At 39.8% G+C, this 21,419-nt stretch overlaps 2 protein-coding genes across 2 annotated transcripts; both read right to left on the reverse strand.

Moving 5' to 3' along the window:
- Positions 1-15,273: 15,273 nt before the first annotated feature.
- On the reverse strand, positions 15,274-16,539 carry LOC107824502 (F-box protein PP2-B15-like). The gene is made up of 3 exons (XM_016651276.2): positions 16,104-16,539; positions 15,881-15,999; positions 15,274-15,772 (listed from the first exon to the last, which is right to left on the reverse strand). The coding sequence occupies exons 1-3, from the start codon at positions 16,368-16,370 to the stop codon at positions 15,361-15,363; spliced, it is 798 nt and encodes a 265-aa protein (XP_016506762.1). The 5' UTR covers positions 16,371-16,539; the 3' UTR covers positions 15,274-15,360.
- Positions 16,540-18,393: 1,854 nt separating this feature from the next.
- On the reverse strand, positions 18,394-19,690 carry LOC107824507 (F-box protein PP2-B13-like). The gene is made up of 3 exons (XM_016651285.2): positions 19,239-19,690; positions 19,016-19,134; positions 18,394-18,939 (listed from the first exon to the last, which is right to left on the reverse strand). Exons 1-3 carry the CDS (start codon positions 19,506-19,508, stop codon positions 18,462-18,464), a joined length of 867 nt encoding a protein of 288 aa, XP_016506771.1. The 5' UTR covers positions 19,509-19,690; the 3' UTR covers positions 18,394-18,461.
- Positions 19,691-21,419: the final 1,729 nt, after the last annotated feature.

Raw genomic sequence — 21,419 nt, forward strand, 5'->3', positions numbered from 1 at the left:
AATGATTTTTATTGGAATTGGGTTTAAACGAGATATTTTGATTCAAATCCTTATTTTAAAAGCATGAGGTATTTTACTGAGATTTCATGATATAAACGTTATATGCTTTATTGCTCGTCACTACTGCTCAGTCTTTATTTATTTTTGTTACTTACTGAGTTGGCGCACTCACGTTACTCCCTGCACCTTGTGTGCAGATCCAGGTGTAGCTGGACACGATAGCGGTTGTTGATTATTCTGGTTGCAGATTTTCTCGGAGATAGCAAGGTAGCTATTTGGCGATCGCAGCCCCTGCTCTTCTCCCTCTTATCTTCCTCTAGTTGTATTTAGCTATTTTCCAGGCTGAGTTAGCCTTGATATTGTTAGACAGATTGTAGTAGATGCTCATGACTAGTGACACCCCGATGTCGGGCTTTTATTTTCCGCACTTTTGTTTGATTTGAACTCCTTTACAAAGGTTTTTAAGCTAAATAGCCATGGAATTATCCTTGAAATGAAAATACCGCTTTGTTTTAGAATGAATCGGCTTGCCTAGTACCACGATAGGCGCCATCACGACAGGGGTTAGTTTGGGTCGTGACAGATTAGTATCAGAGCCTAGGTTACATAGGTCTCACGAGTCATGAGCGGATTTAGTAGAGTCTTGCGGATCGGTACAGAGACGTTTGTACTTATCTTCGAGAGGCTGCTTAACCTTTAGGAAGATTCCACATTCTTGAATTCTTGTCGTGCGAATTTGTTGATTCTAGTAACTAAACATTTGTTGTTTCATTCTCTCACAGATAGTGAGGACTTGTACTATCGGTCAAAAGGGCCAGCCGCCAGTACCACCAGCTAGGGCCGCGAGAGGCTGCGGTAGAGGTGTATCCCGTACCGCAGCTGGGGCAGTTCCTATAGATCCACCAGTTGTCCCATATCAGGACCAAATTCCAGTTAATGATACACCAGCTCAGGCACCACCTGTGCATATTGTGATTCCAGGCCTTCAGGAGGCCCTAGCTCAGATTATGACAGCGTGTACTGGCCTTGCTCAGGCAGTCTCTATCTCGACGGCCGCAGCCACTTCTCAGGCTGGGGGAGGCACAGGCACTCAAACTCCCATCGCTCGCACACCCGAGCAGGTTGTTCAAGGACTCCAGACACCCGAGGCACCACCAGCCCAGCCGGTTGTAGTTGCTCAAGGATTATGTGGTTCCTGCTATGCCTGAGGATGATCAGCGTAGGTTGGAGAGGTTTGGGACACTCCAGCCACCACCTTTCAGTGGCACAGAGAGAGAGAGAGAGGATGCTCAGGACTTTGGACAGGTGTCAGAGGATACTCCGTACTGATGGTATTCTGGAGACTTGTGGGATCTCGTTCACTACTTTTCAATTTTCCGGGGCTGCACTTAGATGGTGGGAGACTTACGAGAGGCGTAGGCCTGTTGGCGCAGCACCCTTAACTTGGCAGCAGTTCTCCGTGGTCTTTTTGGAGAAGTTCGTGCCTCGATCCCGCAGAGAGGAGCTGCACAGACAGGTTGAGCGGCTTCACCGGGGTGATATATCTATGACGTAGTATGAAATGCGGTTCTCTGAGTTGGCCCATCATGCTATATGGTTGGTTCCCACGGAAAGGGAGAGGATCATGAGGTTTATTGATGGTCTCACTTATCAGCTATAGTTGCTCATGACCAGAGAGAGGGTTTCGGGTGCTACTTTTGATGAGGTTGTCGACATTTCTCGGCAGATTGAGACGGTTCGCGGTCAGGAGAAGGTTGAGAGGGAGGCCAAGAGGCCTCGTGGTCAGGGTGGATTCAACGGTGCTCCTTTTGGGGGTCAGTTTCAGCACGATAGAGGTCGTCATTTCAGGCAGGCTCAGTCAGCTCGACTATTTCACCGTGGTGCATCATCTGGCCATGGTTCTCACAGTTCTCATCACGGCCACTAATCACTTAGTGACCTTCCAGCTCAGAATTCGTCCCGTGCTCTCCCTGTTCAGGGCTCTTCCATGCCAGATTCTTCTACCAGTTATCCCGGTGCTAGGGGTTCCCTTCAATTCCCGCCACCAGCACCAGGGAGTTGTTTTGAGTGTGGGGAGTTTGGGCATATGTGGAGGCATTGTCCTCATCGTCATGGAGGTCTATCTCAGTATAGGAGTCAGCCTTCGACTTCAGCAACAGTTACCTCACCACCCGCCCAGTCAGCTCGGGGTGGAGGTCAGTCAGCTAGGGGTCACCCTAGAGGGGGAGGCAGATCAGGGGGTGGCCAGACCCGTTTCTATGCCCTCCCTTCCAGACCAGTCGCTATTACTTCAGATGCTGTGATTACAGGTATTGTCTCAATTTGTCACAGAGATGCCTCAGTATTATTTGACCCTGGTTCCACGTATTCATATGTTTCCTTATATTTCGCCCATTTTCTGGATTTGCCTCGTGAGTCTTTAGTTTCATCTGTTCATGTATCTACTCCTGTGGGCGATACTATTATTGTGGACCGCATATATCGGTCATGCGTGGTGACTATTGGGGGTCTGGAGACCCAAGTGGACCTTTTACTGCTCAGTATGGTCGACTTTGATGTGATATTGGGTATGGATTGGTTATCTCCATGTCATGTTGTTCTAGATTGTCATGCTAAGATGGTGACATTGGCTATGCCGGGAATTCCGAGGGTTGAATGGAGCAGTTCAGTAGATTATGTACCAAGTAGGGTGATTTCATATTTGAAGGCTCAGCGCATGGTTGAGAAGGGTTGCCTATCCTATTTGGCTTTTGTGAGGGATGTTAGTGCAGAGACTCCTGTCATTGATTCTGTTCCGGTGGTACATGATTTTCCGGATGTGTTTCCTGTAGACTTGTCGGGCATGCCGCCTGACAGGGATAATGACTTCGGTATTGATTTGGTTCTAGGCACTCATCCCATTTCTATTCCACCGTATCGTATGGCACCGGCGGAGTTGAAGGAATTGAAAGAACAGCTTCAGGAACTCCTTGATAAGGGGTTTATTCGGCCTAGTGTGTCACCTTGGGGTGCACCGGTTCTTTTTGTGAAGAAGAAGGATGGTTCCATGAGAATGTGTATTGATTACAGGCAGTTGAACAAGGTCACAGTCAAGAACAAGTATCCCTTGCCTCGTATTGATGATTTATTCGACCAACTTCAGGGAGCGAGGGTGTTCTCCAAGATTGATTTGAGGTCCGGTTATCACCAGCTGAAGATTCGGGATTTAGATATTTTTAAGACTGCTTTCAGGACTTGATATGGCCATTATGAATTCTTAGTGGTGTCTTTTGGGCTGACCAATGCCCCAACAGCATTCATGCATTTGATGAACAGTGTATTCCAGTCCTATTTGGACTCATTCATTGTTGTATTCATTGATGACATCCTGGTGTACTCTCGTAGCCAAGAGGAGCATGCTCAACATTTGAGGATTGTATTACAGAGATTGAGAGAGGAGAATCTTTATTCAAAGTTCTCCAAGTGTGAGTTTTGGCTCAGTTCAGTAGCATTCTTGGGGCACGTAGTGTCCAGTGAGGGTATTCAGGTTGATCCGAAAAAGATAGAGGTGGTTCAGAGTTGGACCAGACTGTCCTCATCTACAAAGATTCGGAGCTTTCTCGATTTGGCTGGTTATTACCGTCGGTTCGTTCAGGGTTTCTCATCTATTGCATCGCCCTTAACCAAATTAACCCAAAAGGGTACTCCATTCAGGTGGTCGGATGAGTGTGAGGAGAGCTTTTAGAAGCTTAAGACTACCTTGGCCGCAGCTCTAGTGTTAGTTCTGCCATCAGCTTCAAGTTCTTACACTGTATATCATGATGCCTCGAGGATAGGCATTGGATGTGTTCTGATGCAGGAGGGTAGGGTGATTTCCTACGCCTCGCGCCAGTTGAAAACCCATGAGAAGAACTATCCTGTCCATGATCTTGAGTTAGCAACCATTATTCATGCCTTGAAGATTTGGCGCCATTATTTGTATGGGGTTCATTGTGAGATCTATACTGATCATCGGAGTTTGCAGTATCTGTTGAAACAGAAGGATCTTAATTTGCGTCAGCGGAGATGGTTGGAGCTTCTTAAGGACTATGATATCACTATTCTGTACCAGCCGAGGAAGGCCAATGTGGTGGCCGATGCTTTGAGTCACCGGGCAGAGAGTTTGGGGAGTTTAGCATATCTTCCAGAAGCAAAGAGACCTTTGGAATTGGATGTTCTGGACTTAGCGGGCCAGTTTGTCAGATTGGATATTTTGGAGCCGAGTCGGGTGTTGGCTTGCGTGGTCTCCAGGTCTTCTCTTTATGACCGTATCAGGGAGCGTCAGTATGATGACCTTCACTTGCTCGTTCTTCAGGACAAGGTTCAAAGGGGTGATGCTAGGGATGTGACCATTGGTGATGACAGCGTGTTGAGGATGCAGGGCCGGATATGTGTGCCTAATGTAGATGGGCTTCGGGAGTTGATTCTTGAGGAGGCCCACAGCTCGCGGTACTCCATCCATCCGGGTGCCGCGAAGATGTACCAGGATTTGAAGCATCACTAATGGTGGAGGCGGATGAAGAAGGATATAGTTGGGTTTGTGGCTCGGTGTCTCAACTGTCAACAGTTTAAGTATGAGCATCAGAGACCGGGTGGCTTGCTTCAGATATTAGAGATCCCAGAGTGGAAGTGGGAGCAGATTACCATGGACTTTGTAGTTAGGCTCCCACGGACTTCGAGGAAGTTCGATGTTATTTGGGTTATTGTGGATCGGCTGACCAAGTCCGCGTACTTCATTCCTATTGGTACTACTTATACTTCAGAGAGGTTGGCTGAGATTTATATCCAAGAGATTATTCACCTGCATGGTGTCCCAGTTTCCATCATTTCAGATAAGGGCACTTAGTTTACCTCACAGTTTTGGAGGGCAGTGCAGCGAGAGTTGGGTACTCAGGTTGAGTTGAGCACAACTTTTCATCCTAAGACGGACGGGCAATCCGAGCGCACTATTCAGATATTGGAGGACATGTTGCGCGCTTGTGTCATTAACTTTGGGGGTTCATGGGACCAGTTTCTGTCACTCGCGGAGTTTGCATATAACAACAGTTATCAGTCGAGTATTCAGATGGATCCGTATGAGACTTTATATGGGAGGAGGTGTAGATCTCCGGTAGGATGGTTTGAGCCAGGTGAGGCTAGGCTATTAGGTACAGACTTGGTCCAGGATGCATTAGATAAGGTGAAATTGATTCAGGAGCGGCTTCGCACGGCGAAGTCTAGGCAGAAGAGCTACGCATATAGGAAGGTCCGTGATGTGTCTTTTATGGTTGGGGAAAAGGTTTTGCTGAAGGTATCACCCATGAAGGGTGTTATGAGGTTTGGAAAGAGGGGCAAGTTGAGCCCCCGAATCATTGGGCCTTTTGAGGTGCTTCAGAGGATAGGGAGGTGGCTTATAAGCTTGCCTTGCCACCCAGCTTGTCGAGTGTGCATCCAGTGTTTCATGTTTCCATGCTCCGGAAGTATGTTGGCGATCCGTCCCATGTTTTGGACTTCAGCACGGTTCAGTTGGAGGGTGATATGACTTATGATGTGGAGCCGGTAGCCATTTTGGATTGGCAAATTCGGAAGTTGAGGTCAAAGGATATAGCTTTAGTGAAGGTGCAGTGGAGAGGTCAGCCTGTGGAGGAGGCCATCTGGGAGACCGAGCGGGAGATGCAGAGCAGATATCCACGCCTATTCGAGACTCCAGGTATGTTTCTAGACCCGTCCGAGAACGAACAGATGTTTATGAGGGGGAGGATGTAATGACCCAGCCGGTAATTTCGATAGTTATAGCCCCGTTTCCCCCATTTTTGCTTCTTTATGTGTTATTTAGCTGCATTATGATGTATCAGGTTGGTTGGTTCGAGTCCGGAGTACTTTCGGAGTGGAATGAGACACTTAGTCTCTCATTTAGAACCTTAGGTTGGAAAATTCAACTGGATATTGACCTGTGTGTAAACATTCTCGGAATTTAATTCGGATGGCTCTATTAGCTTCGTTAGGTGATTTTGTACTTAAGATCATATCCGGAATGTGATTTGGAGGTCCGGAGTGGAATTAGGCTTGAATTGGCGAAAGTTGAAAATTTGGCGATTTCGGTCAGCAGTGGAAAATTTGATATCGGGGTCAGAATAGAATTTCAGAAGTTGGAGTAGGTTCGTAGTATCGTTTGTGACGTGTGTGCAAAATTTGAGGTCATTCGGATGTGGTTTGCTTGGTTTCGGCATCAGTTGCCGAATTTGGAAATTTAAAAGTTTTTCGGCTTGAATTCGAGGGTAATTTGGTGTTTTGATATTGTTTTGAGTGATTCGAAGGTTCGACTAAGTTTGTATGTTGATATATGACTTTTTGGTATTTTTGGTTGAGGTCCCGAGGGCGTCGGGATGATTCCGGGTGGTTAACGGATTTGTCGAAGTTGGAAAATACAGCTGAAGCTGTTGCTACTGATATTTTCGCACCTACGGAAAGGGAGTCACAGGTGCGGGGCCGCTGGTGCGCATCGGAGTTCGCAGGTGCGGACAGTGCTGGGCTAGGCAGGATGCGCAGGTGCAAGAAGGCTATCGCATCTGCAAACCCGCAGGTACGAGACCTGGGGTGCAGATGCGGAAGGAAGGAAGAAGGCTGGCTTCGCAGATGTGGCGTGTCACGCGCAGATACGGCAGGTTGGCCGCAGATGCGGAACCTGGGCTCATAAGTGAGTTCCGCACCTGCGATGGATTTTTCTGCAGGTGCGGTTGCGCAGAAGCGAGAAATAGTCCGCAGGTGCAAAAAAGCCTGGGCAGAAACCATAAATAGAACCCTTCGTGAATTTAGTTCATTTCCACCATTTTCAAGTCGGCTTTTGGAGCTTTTGGAGTAATTTTTGAAAGGTGATTCAAGGGCTATCAATGAGGTAAGTTGCTTGAGCCCTAATACTCATATATATGGTGATTTTTCGTTGTTTAATAATGTAATTAGTGAAAATGAGGGGTTAGGGCTTGGAAGTTTTGGAGAGTAATTTAAGGATTTGAAGGACCAAACGATGTCGGATTTTGATGAATTTGGTATGGTTAGACTCGTGAGTGAATGAGCTTTCTAGTTTTATAAATTTTGTCGGATTTTGAGTCGTGGGCCCGGGGGCCGGGTTTGAGCCAATTTCAGGTTTGTTTTGTCTAAATTGGTAGTTTTCTTGTGGAATTCATTCCATTAGCGTATATTGATAGTATTGTACTGATTGTGAATAGATTTGGAGTATTTGGAGGCCGAGTCCAGAGGCAAGAGCATTGCGGGGTAGAGATTTGACCGGGTTGAGGTAAGTAACGATTGTAAATCTAGTCCTGAGGGTATGAAACCCCAGATTTCGTATCATTCTACTATTTTGAGGTGACGCACATGCGAGGTGACGGGCATGTGGGCGTGCACTGTTGGGGATTGTGACTTGGTCCGTCCCGTAGCAACTGTAAAGTTGCATATTTTGTTGAAACTATATGATACTTACATGTTTTAGAAAGAGTTTCTGTGAATTGGGCTGCCATGTTTGGGCCTTGTGCCAGTGCTGTTTGGACCCTTAGGGGCTTTTCTTACTATCCTCTCACTGTTTTCGATTAAAAATCTATACTCAGTCATGGTTATACTTGTTTACTGCGTAACTCAGTTTTATTACTCTATTTTGATGCATATAAATGTTGTTTTGGGCTGAATACCCTGTTTTTACTGAAACGTCCGAGTGGTTTGAGAGGTTTATGACTAAGTGAGGCCGAGGGCCTGATTTGTGAGGATATTTATGGGATCGGGCTGCATGCCACAGCATGTTTGATATAGGCTGAGGGCCTGAGTGATTTATGCCATGATTTAGCTTGATATAACGCTTGGGCTGAAGGAGCCCCTCCGGAGTCTGTACACACCCCCAGTGAGCGCAGGTACCTACTGAGTGCGAGTGCCAAGTGCTAAGTGACTGGGAGGCATGAGTGATTGTGAGGTATGCCCGAGTGGCAAGAGTGATTGTGAAGTTTTCCTGAGGGGTTGTATATTAGTGATGCTTTGCCCGAGGGGTTGTTTATGATTTCATCATTTTTGCTCACCTTTGCATTTTTTCTTTGTTTGAAAACTGTTGAAAAATATCCTTAAATGATTTTTACTGGAACTGGGTTTAAACGAGATATTTTGATTCAAATCCTGATTTTAAAAGCATGAGGTATTTTATTGAGATTTCATGATATGAACGTTATATGCTTTATTGCTCGTCACCACTGCTCAGTCTTTATTTATTGTTGTTACTTACTGAGTTGGCGTACTCACGTTACTCCTTACACCTTGTGTGCAGATCCAGGTGTAGTTGGACACAATAGCGGTTGTTGATTATTCTGGTTGCAGATTTTCTCGGAGATAGCAAGGTAGCTATTTGGCGATCGCAGCCCCTGCTCTTCTCCCTCTTATCTTCCTCTAGTTGTATTTAGCTATTTTCCAGGTTGAGTTAGCTTTGATATTGTTAGACAGATTATAGTAGATGCTCATGACTAGTGATACCCCGATGTCGGGCTTTTCTTTTCCGCACTTTTGTTTGATTTGAACTCCTTTACAAAGGGTTTTAAGCTAAATAGCCTTGGAATTATCCTTGAAATAAAAAATATCGGTTTGTTTTAGAATGAGTCGGCTTGCCTAGTACCACGATAGGCGTCACCACGACAGGGGTTAGTTTGGGTCGTGACAGTTTCACGTGACGCGATTCGCAATATGTACAAAGACAAGCGAGTGCGCGACACCACGACTTGTTTAAATAAACTCCATAATTGTTTAAAATAATTAAAAGCGGTATAAAACCGGTAATGCACAAGGTCCATTCTATCTTCTTTTCTTTACTATTTTAGCTCGACATCATGCATTAGTTAATTTGTTAGTCTTTTACTGCTTGTTTATTGATTGTTTGAGCTAGTATTTCATTGCTATATTTTGTGGATTATTTTATTTACTTGGAGCTTCTCATGAATGTGGATGTTACTGTTGCACTGAGATAAAGGAAACAGGCTGGAGTGCTTGTGTGTTTTGCATTATAACTTGATAGTTCATGAAGTTTTCTTTTCTAGTTTATTTAGGCGCTGCTAAGTTTGATTAGTAGATTAGGCCAAAATTATGTTACTTTAGTATGATGGACATTTAATGGATTCGCTTGGGCTATTTGGTTTGATTGAACTATAAGAGTAAGTAGGCCATTATTGAATTCGTTGATTTGATCGTGAGGAGGTCTAATGAATTATATGGATTTGAGATTAGAAGTTGACCCAGTTTTGTTTTCCATAACTCATTGCCTCACAATAATCTCAAATTAGTTTAGAGAATAAATAAATAATTCATGAACATTTGTAGCATGCTATAGGCGCGATTAATAAATTATCATGGCCATGGGTACGATTCCCGTGGCATGGTCACGATACGTAAATTTTAATTCGAGTATGCATTTCACGTGACTCCACCATAACTTCAAACAATAATAAAAATTAATATATTGTAGATCGCGGGAGTATTTCTGTAACGACCTGACCGGTCATTTCGAAAGTTATAGCGTTGTTTCCCCCATTTCTGCTTTTTTATGTGTTATTTAGCTGCATTGTGATGTATTGGGTTGGTTGGTTTGGGTTCGGAGTGTTTTCGGAGTGGAATTAGACACTTAGTCTCTTATTTAGAACCTTAGGTTGAAAAAGTCAACCAAATGTTGACCTATATGTAAACAATCTCGGAATTTAATTTTGATGTCTCCATTAGCTTTGTTAGGTGATTTTGTACTTAGAAGCGCGTCCGGAATGTGATTTGGAGGTCCGATGTGGAATTAGGCTTGAATAGGCGAAAGTTGGAAAATTGGGGATTTCGGTCGGCAGTGAAAAATTTGATATCGGGGTCGGAATGGAATTTCGGAAGTTGGAGTAGGTTCGTAGTATCATTTGTGACGTGTGTGCAAAATTTGAGGTCATTCGGACGTGGTTTGGTTGATTTCGGCATCAGTTGCCGAATTTGGAAATTTAGAAGTTCTTAGGCTTGAATCCGAGGGTAATTTGGTGTTTTGATATTGTTTTGAGTAATTCGAAGGTTCGACTAAGTTTGTATGTTGATATATGACTTGTTGGTATTTTTGGTTGAGGTCCCGAGGGCGTCGGGGTGATTCCGGGTGGTTAACGGATTTGTCGAAGTTGGAAAATGTAGCTGAAGTTGCTGCTACTAATATTTTCGCACCTGCGAAAAGGGAGGCTGATGTGCATGGGGGTTCGCAGGTGCAGGCAGTGCTAGGCTAGGCAGGATGCGCAGGTGTGAGAAGGCTATCGCATCTGCGAGCCCGCAGGTGCGAGACCTGGGGCGCAGATGTGGAAGGAAGAAGGTTGGCTTCGCAGATAAGGCGTGTCACGTGCAAGTCCACAAGCGCAGGTGCGACAGGTTGGCCACAGATGCGGAACCTGGGCTCATAAGTGAGTTCCGCACCTACGATGGATTTTTTCGCAAGTGCGGTTGCGCAGAAGCGAGAAATGGTCCGCAGGTGCGAAAAAGCCTAGGCAGAAACCATAAATAGAACCCTTCGCGAATTTGGTTCATTTCCACCATTTTCAAGTCGGGTTTTGGAGCTTTTGGAGTGATTTTTGAAAGGTGATTCAAGGGCTATCAGTGAGGTAAGTTGCTTGAGCCCTAATACTCGTATATATGGTGATTTGCCATTGTTTAATCATGTAATTAGTGAAAATGAGGGGTTAGGGCTTGGAATATTTGGAGAGTAATTAAAGGATTTGAGGACCAAACGATGTCGGATTTTGATGAATTTGGTATGGTTAGACTCGTGAGTGAATGAGCTTTCTAGTTTTATAAATTTTGTCGGATTTTGAGTCGTGGGCCCGGGGGCCGGGTTTGAGCCAATTTCAGGTTTGTTTTGTCTAAATTGGTAGTTTTCTTGTGGAATTCATTCCATTAGCGTATATTGATAGTATTGTACTGATTGTGAATAGATTTGGAGTATTTGGAGGCCGAGTCCAGAGGCAAGAGCATTGCGGGGTAGAGATTTGACCGGGTTGAGGTAAGTAACGATTGTAAATCTAGTCCTGAGGGTATGAAACCCCAGATTTCGTATCATTCTACTATTTTGAGGTGACGCACATGCGAGGTGACGGGCATGTGGGCGTGCACTGTTGGGGATTGTGACTTGGTCCGTCCCGTAGCAACTGTAAAGTTGCATATTTTGTTGAAACTATATGATACTTACATGTTTTAGAAAGAGTTTCTGTGAATTGGGCTGCCATGTTTGGGCCTTGTGCCAGTGCTGTTTGGACCCTTAGGGGCTTTTCTTACTATCCTCTCACTGTTTTCGATTAAAAATCTATACTCAGTCATGGTTATACTTGTTTACTGCGTAACTCAGTTTTATTACTCTATTTTGATGCATATAAATGTTGTTTTGGGCTGAATACCCTGTTTTTACTGAAACGTCCGAGTGGTTTGAGAGGTTTATGACTAAGTGAGGCCGAGGGCCTGATTTGTGAGGATATTTATGGGATCGGGCTGCATGCCACAGCATGTTTGATATAGGCTGAGGGCCTGAGTGATTTATGCCATGATTTAGCTTGATATAACGCTTGGGCTGAAGGAGCCCCTCCGGAGTCTGTACACACCCCCAGTGAGCGCAGGTACCTACTGAGTGCGAGTGCCAAGTGCTAAGTGACTGGGAGGCATGAGTGATTGTGAGGTATGCCCGAGTGGCAAGAGTGATTGTGAAGTTTTCCTGAGGGGTTGTATATTAGTGATGCTTTGCCCGAGGGGTTGTTTATGATTTCATCATTTTTGCTCACCTTTGCATTTTTTCTTTGTTTGAAAACTGTTGAAAAATATCCTTAAATGATTTTTACTGGAACTGGGTTTAAACGAGATATTTTGATTCAAATCCTGATTTTAAAAGCATGAGGTATTTTATTGAGATTTCATGATATGAACGTTATATGCTTTATTGCTCGTCACCACTGCTCAGTCTTTATTTATTGTTGTTACTTACTGAGTTGGCGTACTCACGTTACTCCTTACACCTTGTGTGCAGATCCAGGTGTAGTTGGACACAATAGCGGTTGTTGATTATTCTGGTTGCAGATTTTCTCGGAGATAGCAAGGTAGCTATTTGGCGATCGCAGCCCCTGCTCTTCTCCCTCTTATCTTCCTCTAGTTGTATTTAGCTATTTTCCAGGTTGAGTTAGCTTTGATATTGTTAGACAGATTATAGTAGATGCTCATGACTAGTGATACCCCGATGTCGGGCTTTTCTTTTCCGCACTTTTGTTTGATTTGAACTCCTTTACAAAGGGTTTTAAGCTAAATAGCCTTGGAATTATCCTTGAAATAAAAAATATCGGTTTATTTTAGAATGAGTCGGCTTGCCTAGTACCACGATAGGCGTCACCACGACAGGGGTTAGTTTGGGTCGTGACAGTTTCACGTGACGCGATTCGCAATATGTACAAAGACAAGCGAGTGCGCGACACCACGACTTGTTTAAATAAACTCCATAATTGTTTAAAATAATTAAAAGCGGTATAAAACCGGTAATGCACAAAAGGTTCTAAAACATATAAAAATTCAGATAATTAGGCCAATTATTAATAGTTGAGCGATCGTGCTAAAACCACGGACCTCGGAAGTGCGTCACACCTTCTCCCGGGTTAATAGAATTCCTTACTCGATCTTCTGTATTCGCGGACCAAAACCAGAGTCAAATTTCCTCGATTTGGGATTTAAAATAAATCGATGACTTGGGACACCATAATAATTATTCCAAGTGGCAACTCTGAAAAATTAAATAAATAATCTCATTTAGAATAATGTCACTTAAATTGGAAAAAATTCCCCATCCCTCGGGAAAAATGAGGTGTGACAGTAACTGTCCCATATAAAGCATTGAGGCTTATGTCCTTATCAATTATTGCCTCGTGTTGGTCCTGACACTCCTCCACACCATCTTTTATAGTTTCTAGTTCTATTTCCCCTTGTTCAATAATGCCAGATAATGCATTTAACTCTCTGTTCTTGCATTGATGACCAGGGAAGTACTTTTCTCCACACCTAGAACATTCACCTCTTGCCTTTCTAGTTTCAAACAACTTATTGTCCATATTGTTGGAAGTAGAACCTCCATCTTTTTGAGAAAAATCAGAGGTTTTAAATCCTGCCTGGCTGTTATTGTCGTTATACTGTCCCATGTATCTTACATTATTTCCTTTTCCTTTCTTAACTACTGCTTCTAACAATTTTTCTTTGTGTTTAGCCTTCTCCATAGCTTGACTCAAGGAGAAAGGATCAAGCATTTTAACTGTGTGCTTGATTTCATTCTTGAGTCCTTTAACAAAGAATCCCAGAAAGAATTCCTCAGGAATAGAGGATGTTTAATCAAGACCCAAGCCTTTAAGTCTTCGAACCTCGCTAGGTATTCATTTATTGATCCTTGTTGCTCAAATTTTTTGAATTCTCCTAAGAGGTTGAGGTTACTATTATCATATTTCTCAAATCTCTTGCTAATTTATTCTACAAATTCAAGACACCTCACAGTACCCCTGCTCAGATGGTAAGAGAAATACCATGATTCTGCTCTCCCATTGAGATGGAGAATAGCAGCCTTTAATTTCTCCTAGGGATCAGTTATGTGATTATAGAGAAAGTACCTCGCGCATTTTCGAAGCCAAGATCTGGAATCGCCCTCCTCAAAATAAGGAATTTCGAACTTGTGACCATGCGTGTTTCGCTGCCGCCTACCAATGGAGTACTCATTCTGCTCCGCAAATCTAGGTCGACTATTGGATCCATCGAAATGATTGACTTCTACTAGAGCACTACCCAAAATGCCATCTTTGCCCGCGAAAAGCCTTTCCATCATCACATCCAATTTCTTCCCTACTTCATCTATCTTTGAATCATTTGCTTCCAATTTTTTACTCCTTTTCCGCCATGTAAATCTGTAACTGATTTTCTAGTTTCTTCACGTAATCTTTAGTAGATTTAGAACGAGTTTCTGGAATCGTCATTATGGCCAGGATAAGCTCTTATACCAATTTGCTATGTACTAAAGTAAAAATGAGAATTAATGAAAAAAGAACAAAAATTTTATTGAACAATCACTCTCAGTCGATTACAATATGACCCAATTAGCTAATCTCTGCAATTGACTTGAAAGAAGAGAAGAAGAGAGAAGGAGAGAGGTTAGAGAGGAGAGAGTAGAGAGAAAAAGTGGTTAGGAAATGTAGTGGCCGGTAAAAACTATCTACTTTAGCTCTCATTCTGTTATTTATCTAACTAGCTATCACTAATTGGGTCTAATGGATAATTGGTGCGGCTTCCATCCTTATTCTTATAGGCCCAATAGGCGTAGTCCAATAAGACTTGGCCCATTCTTCATGTGTTGTAACCCTAATTTCCTTATTTGTATCAACATTTCCCTTTCCTTGTCTGAATATTATTAATAGTTTTCTTAGAAAGTAAGAAGTTCATCCATTACCTCTTAATATGAGTCGCCCACATATCACTATGGATAAGATCACTATGGATAAGATGGGTAAGATAAAAGAAAAAAATAGTCGTTTGTCTCTTGCCTCATCTTATTCACATGCATTTGCAAAATCAGTCAGAAGAGCCGAAGACACAACAATTTCTTGAATTAGCCATAAGAAAATCTGGCAGCTTCACCGGAGAATCAGTTGTACAGAGAACATTGATGGAGAACAGGGATAAAGAGAATAGGGTATCAATCTTATGTTTAGACGGTAAATTACTTTTACACAAGTGTAGTACACGTGCTTTGCGGGAAAAAGAATTTAAAGAATTATCAATTTACCCCTATTTAATTCATATTTACAAAAGTGCCCATGTTCGTACACCCCCAACTCCCACTTCTATTAATTATAAATAATAGTAAATTCTTACGAATTGACATAATTTCTCAATCTTCAAATTTATATAGTTTCCAAATTCTATCAAATTGATATAATCTCCAATCTCAAAATTATTTTGTATGCTCGAGTTTACATTGAATTTGACATGTCAGGTTAGTTTTTTTTGACTTATTTGGATGCATCATATCAAATGTACAATCTATCGGGTCAAGCCAATAAGCGAGTGGTAATTCAACCTATATAAACTTAGACCAGTTACAAATAAATCGATTTTGCCCCCATCTAAACTCGAGTCACCTCGGAAGAAAATCCATATAAGTATTTCATTATCGAGAGTAGTCTAATCATTCATTATCTAACCTTTTTTGTTTCACACCAATCTTTGACATGGACGAGATAAATAAATCAATAAATTTATAATATTATTGCGGAAAAAAAATCAAAGATATTGGTGAGTGAGTAGATAAGAATCTTTGAATTTTGCTTAGTGTTTAGGCCTAAATTCAATGCCTTGAATGATTAGTCCACCCTTCACATGGCAACCCTTCACCTCCATCAAACTTACTGTAACTTCCTCCTCATCTCCACCATTGTACAACTCTCCAACCTCAATTTCCATCCATCCATCTTCCCTTTTATATGGCAGTCTTTGATCCCTCTGTTTCTCTTCAAAATTTGTCATTCCCATCGAGTCCAGCACACAATTTTGAACTACTTTCCGATTGCCTATTTCTACACTAATCTCAGCAGCCACTGAATTCAGACCAAATGCCTGATCAGATATTTTCATAATGAAATAAAATCCATACTTTGTGTTTGGAGATAGTATGTTTGTTTTTAGGTTGGCTTTTATTTCTAGCCTGCATATTACTTTCAGTTCAGCCACTTCTGAAAACCTGCGAAAAACAGAGTATGTTAACTTTCAAGAATGTAGGAAAAGATTTTTTGATATTGTGAATACCAATTATTTCTAAGCTAAATGGAAGGAAAGCGAGTGATCAAACCTTGATTCAGGTACAGATTTCCAAGTCCAATGATCTGGTTCTTCCCCATATAAAATGGAAAGTTCTTTTGCTGAGATTACATATGATTTTCTTCCACTTGACTTCTCTAATGCAAAGCTCTGCAATTGGATCGTAGAACCAATTTTAATATCAACTACCAAAATGAAGATTCACAAAAATGATAAAGTATAGTACTATAACATTTGTGTTACTGTATACATACCTTGTTACCACTATCAATAAGAATGGAGTTACAGAGACGAATAAAAAGCTCTTTTTTAGAAGAATACTTCAAGGGTGTTACAGATCTGTCAATAATATGCTTGTAATCGGAAGGCAAGAATGTTTGCCACAGAAAATCAGATGCTGCCACTAAACGGAGAGAGGAAGAAACCAACGAGAAGCTAAATGTATCCTTAGGTGAAGTAAGAGAGAGAATTGAACAAATGATATCCTCTGGCAATTGATTGAATAGCTCTGCCCCAGACATTGCCTTCAACTTTATCTTGTTTAAACAAAAGGTAGCACAATTGAAGATGCTAGAAAGAGTAAGGCTTTGCCTTTTTTTCAATGTACTGCTTCCTTTTCTTCTTTTTTTTTGTTGGTTTCCGCTGCTTTTTTTGTTTGAAATACGAGTGTTACTTTGTTGGAAATGTTGGGTTTGGTTCTTTGCATATATAGTGGAGTTGTCTTTAACTTTAAGGTCTAAAAATACGGAACTTTGAATTGTTCAAATTAAACGAACCTTCCGTTGAGTTGGTGTGTTAAAAGTGATATTTCCCTCCATTCACTTTTACTTGTTCTCTAGTATTCTAAAAATAGATTTTTACTTTTACTTGTTATTTTAGTATATCAAGAGGAGACAATTTCTTTTTCCAGATATACCCATAACATTAATTACTCATTTTAAATCATTTTTTCAAAATCATTTAAAATATACATCAATTAATATAGGTATCATGGTAAATTATATACTTTATCTATTATTTCTTAAGTGTCGTGAAATGTCAAAACATGACAAGTAAAAGTGAAGAGAGAGAGTACTACGGACAATCAACCATTTGTTCCTCTCTACGCCTTTTGGATATTTTTGGATAATGACTTGAATTTGTGGTAGAATGAATACTGTGAATCGATAGAAAAATGTTATTGGCTCAATTGAAATTTGAGACTTTAGGGGTCGTTGTTGCTTCTATTTTCTGTGTTATATTTGAGACGGTAAATTTGTGAGTAATTGGGGGGGGGGGGGGGAATCAAGCGGACTGAAACGACTTACCCATTAAACGAAAGGTACTTAATTAATATCGTTGATTAAACGAATGTTGAGGAGGACAGTAATTAGAACGTCAAAAATTCTAGGAACTTTCTTTCGAATTATGACAGTCATATTAAAAGTAATTAACCAAAGAAATTTTGGCAAAAAGAGAAGGTGGAAAAGGGGAAAACCCGTGAAAAGTAAACGTGTGAAAATTAAGTTCCCCATAATCTTAGTTGTCAGTCAATTTTGGTTGCTTCCATTATCTTTCGTCAATTTTATTTGACTCGTCGAGGACCTATACAATAACATTTGAAAGGATAAAATTTGAGCACGTGTTTTTAGTTTCGAATGGTATCAAACAATGGGCTGTCAACATAATGGTTGAAGGATTTGATGGCTTTTGAATGGTTTGAATTTTGACTAATGCTTGTATTGCTGTTATTTTGAAAGAAATTTCCTCTTTCTTCACATTGTTGCGAGTTTAACTTTTAATTGTGTAAAAAAAAATGTACACTATTAAATCATACGAGATATAGTTACACATAACTACTAGTAATATGTGGAATTAGTAACTTAAACAATGAGTCATATAACCTTGTACAACATGTTAAAATATATTGATAACAACTTTTTTTACATTATTTGTGTATATTGCAAAAAAAAAAAAAAAAAAATGTGATAAGCGAAAAAAATACTTTATGTGGGCTTTGGAGAGTTTTACTGAAAATGTTTATTATCTTTTGGAGAAGTTTTCGAATATTTATTCCGGAACAAAATTTCTGAAAACAAAATTGTGTATGAAGATGGAGCTGTACTTTAAGACCAAGTAGGAAGGGTTGTTTTAATCCAAGAAACAAGTCGCCCTGTATTTTTTTGCATTTCTAATTATTACATTTGTATTTCTGTCACAAAAAAGAAGCGACCTTAAAATCTTTCTTGTTCTATTTGTTGCCCCATATATCTTTAAAGCTGCAACTAAAAGGACTCTAAAGTGGTAGAACAAACTCCTCCACACGGATATAAATAACTTTTAACTTAACAGTATAATTTAATCTGCTATGGCAAGAAATTATTTGCATGTTATTTTTTAGGTATTTATTATGAATAATTAATTATCTGACATTATCTTTTAAATAATCTAATAGTAAATTTTTTTACATTATCGGTGTATAAAAATTTAATTGTTTGATGATGTCACTTTTCTGTCGAAAAAAGAAGAAAATAAATGAAAGAACGTGTTGGTTTACACAAAAAAGGTATAAATAACAATTGAATAACAAAAGAAAACAAAAATACATCCTATCCTACAATAATAACACTCATTTACCCTAGTGTACGTTTAGGCCTTAATTCAATGCCTTCAATGACAAGCCCACCTTTAACATGATAACCCTTTACCTCCATCAACCTCATTGTGATCTCTTCATCACCATTTCCTCCATTGAAGAACTCTCCAAGCTCAATTTCCAACCACCCGTCCTCCCTTTCACGAGGCAGTCCTTCTTCCCCTTTGTTTACTCTTGACTTCAAAATCTCCATTCTGTTCCTGTAAAACAAAGACTCTAGTTTCTCTTTCTTACTCCTTGCCCTTGGATGGCGTATATACGCAGTGTTGACGAATTCTTGATTCCCCACTCTAACACTAATCTCTGTTGGAATAGAATCCAACCCGAATGATCCATCTGAAATCTTCATGAGTAGATAAGCTCCGTATATTGTGTTTGGAGATAGCTCCCCTGTTTTCATCTTCCCCTGTATTTCTAGTCTGCATATTGTTCTCAGTTCAGCTACCTCCGCAAACCTATAAATAGCATTTTATTAAATTTAATCTTTTATACTCTGCTAGGAAATGTGGAAAAAAGAAGAAGTGTATTTACCTTGATTCTGGGATAGTTTTCCAGTTCCAATGATCTGGTTCATCTCCATATAAAATAGAAAGCTCATTTGCAGAAATTACATATGACTTTTTCCCGGTTGATTTATCTAAAGCAAAGCTCTGAAACAAGAAAATAAAATGATCAATTATACGTTTTAATTGTCACAAGAAAATGGTTACCAATATATATATATATATATATATATGAGTCATTTAAGTCTTGCCTTATTGCCACCTTCTATTAGAATAGAATTGCAGAGACAGAGAAAAAGCTCCCTTTTTGTAGAGTACTTCAAAAGGGTGACTGATTTTCTTGTAATATCTTGCCAATCACAAGGCAAGAAAACATTCCAGACATAGTCCAATGCTGCCGCTGACCGAAAAGTTGAAGAAACCAACGACAGTTTTTGTACGTCCGTTGGAGAAGTGAGAGATATTATGGTACAAATGCAATCTTCTGGCAGATCATGGACGTGCTTCTCTGCTGCTACCATTGTTGTAAAGTTGCACAAAAAGAAAATGACCAAATTTGAAGTAATTAAACCAATGAAGGATTTGGTCCAATTTCAAAAGTCTGTTATCTGAACAAGGCTAATTGTTTTGGCTGGGGTATATATAGGGAGGCCTTGTGATAATGGAACGAATTCTTTAGCGAAAGTTGCCTGTTTTGTTCACTTGGTCTTTGTTTATATATTAACTACTTTCTTTTGTACATTTATTTACTAACATCAAAGTTGGATCACTGTCACCTAAATAAAGGTCGTCATACTTTAGTTGTACACCGAACGCATTAGGAATGCCTTCCCAACTGGTCAAACTCAAAACTGAGGGCGTCATAATCTTAGGTACTCCTATTATCGTATTATTTTTCCAAATCCCATTACCCGCTGACTTGATTTTTCTAATTTCTCAAAATTTGAAGTGGTCAACATTTTATACGCTTGCTTATTACAAAATGTGAAAACAAAAGTTTAGAAAGTAAAAGAAAAAGAAAGAGAGTATATATTGACATATTTCAGCTTAGAAATATGACTTTTGAAAACCATCAAAATATTATCAAACGGAAAGTGTATTATTATCCCACTATTCTTTATTAGTACTCCTTCGGTCTACTTTAATAAAAAAAAATTATTTTTTTATGATCCACAATATTTAATTTTTTTAAATATCAAGAAATAATTAACTTTTTTTTTTTTCAAAATTGCTCTTGGAATAAAGAGACTAGGAGTATTTGTTGTATTTTCAATAGACAAATTAAGGTTAATATGATCAGTTAAATTGTTAATTAATACTAAAAAGTAAATTTTTTAGTATGTGTAAAAATAATCAAAAATTAATTAAATTGGACAGTACGTTTTTTGAGCGAATTAAATGACAATCACAACTTGCTCAGCAGGTAATTGAAAGATGAGCTAGTTGAATCATAAATCCAGTGGCAAGGAACCGTGACAGGTGAAAAGGCAAGTCAACGAAAGCTCGTCTATTTAATGCATATTCAACTTGGACACCAAAGACTTAAAAGGATTACTTTGGTGTGCTATACAAGACTACCACTTGAACCACTTGAGGAACTAAATGACTATTATAGCTGTTTTGGCCGAACCAGAGAAATCAATTTATTTTGATAAGTGTTTTTTCAAACTTTTTAAAAAGTGTTTTTAAGTATCAAATTACGAATAGGGTATGAATAGATTTATTTAATAGTTAATATTATAAGTAAATAAATAATTTTAAAAATTTGTTATTACAGAAAATAATTAAATTTTTTCATTTTATTTAAGTAAAATATGAAAATAAAATTTAAAAGTACTTAATTCTTTTAATATAAGTTAAATATATTAAAAATCATTCAACAAATATAAAAGTATTCACCCCTAAAGTCACTATATATTAGAAAGATATCCTAAAAATAATAAGAAATATTTATACATTAATATCCTAAGTATTAGGTTTAACGGTTATTTTGGTCTATACTATATTTTGTTAAGGATATTTTTGGTAAGAAAAAAAGTCAAAACTGCTTCTGTTTCTGCTTTTGGGAAGAAGCTATTTTTTCTGCTTCTCATAAACTGTTTGTACTTCTTCCCAAAAGCACTTTTTTCCCCCAAAAAAGCTTGGCCAAACACCTCAAGTTAGGAAAAAAAGTGTTTTTGAGAAAGAAAAAAAATCACTTTTGACCTCTTGAGAAGCTTGGTCAAGCAGGCTATTAGTTTGTTTGGTCAAGTGTTTTTTGGGGTCAAAAGTATTTTTTTAGGCCAAAAGTACTTTGAGCCAAAAATTGAGGTGTTTGACCAAGCTTTTAAAGAAAAAAAGTGCATTTGAGGTGAAGCAAAAGCAGATTTTGAGAAGCAGAAAAATGTATCTTCTCTCCAAAAGCACTTTTCTGAGAAGTATTTTTGAGAAAA

This window comes from Nicotiana tabacum, chromosome 19, assembly GCF_000715075.1.
Source record: "Nicotiana tabacum cultivar K326 chromosome 19, ASM71507v2, whole genome shotgun sequence".
NCBI classification, from domain to species: Eukaryota; Viridiplantae; Streptophyta; class Magnoliopsida; order Solanales; family Solanaceae; genus Nicotiana; species Nicotiana tabacum.

Excerpts from the sequence above, each read along its gene's own strand:
- LOC107824502 (XM_016651276.2), bottom strand. The coding sequence starts at position 16,370 with ATGTCTGGGGCAGAGCTATTCAATCAATTGCCAGAGGATATCATTTGT. Across the intron at positions 16,000-16,103 it reads TTATTGATAGTGGTAACAAG|AGCTTTGCATTAGAGAAGTC; the intron begins GTATGTATACAG and ends ATCCAATTGCAG. Across the intron at positions 15,773-15,880 it reads AAATCTGTACCTGAATCAAG|GTTTTCAGAAGTGGCTGAAC; the intron begins GTTTGATCACTC and ends TGTTTTTCGCAG.
- LOC107824507 (XM_016651285.2), bottom strand. The coding sequence starts at position 19,508 with ATGGTAGCAGCAGAGAAGCACGTCCATGATCTGCCAGAAGATTGCATT. Across the intron at positions 19,135-19,238 it reads TAATAGAAGGTGGCAATAAG|AGCTTTGCTTTAGATAAATC; the intron begins GCAAGACTTAAA and ends TTCTTGTTTCAG. Across the intron at positions 18,940-19,015 it reads AAAACTATCCCAGAATCAAG|GTTTGCGGAGGTAGCTGAAC; the intron begins GTAAATACACTT and ends TGCTATTTATAG.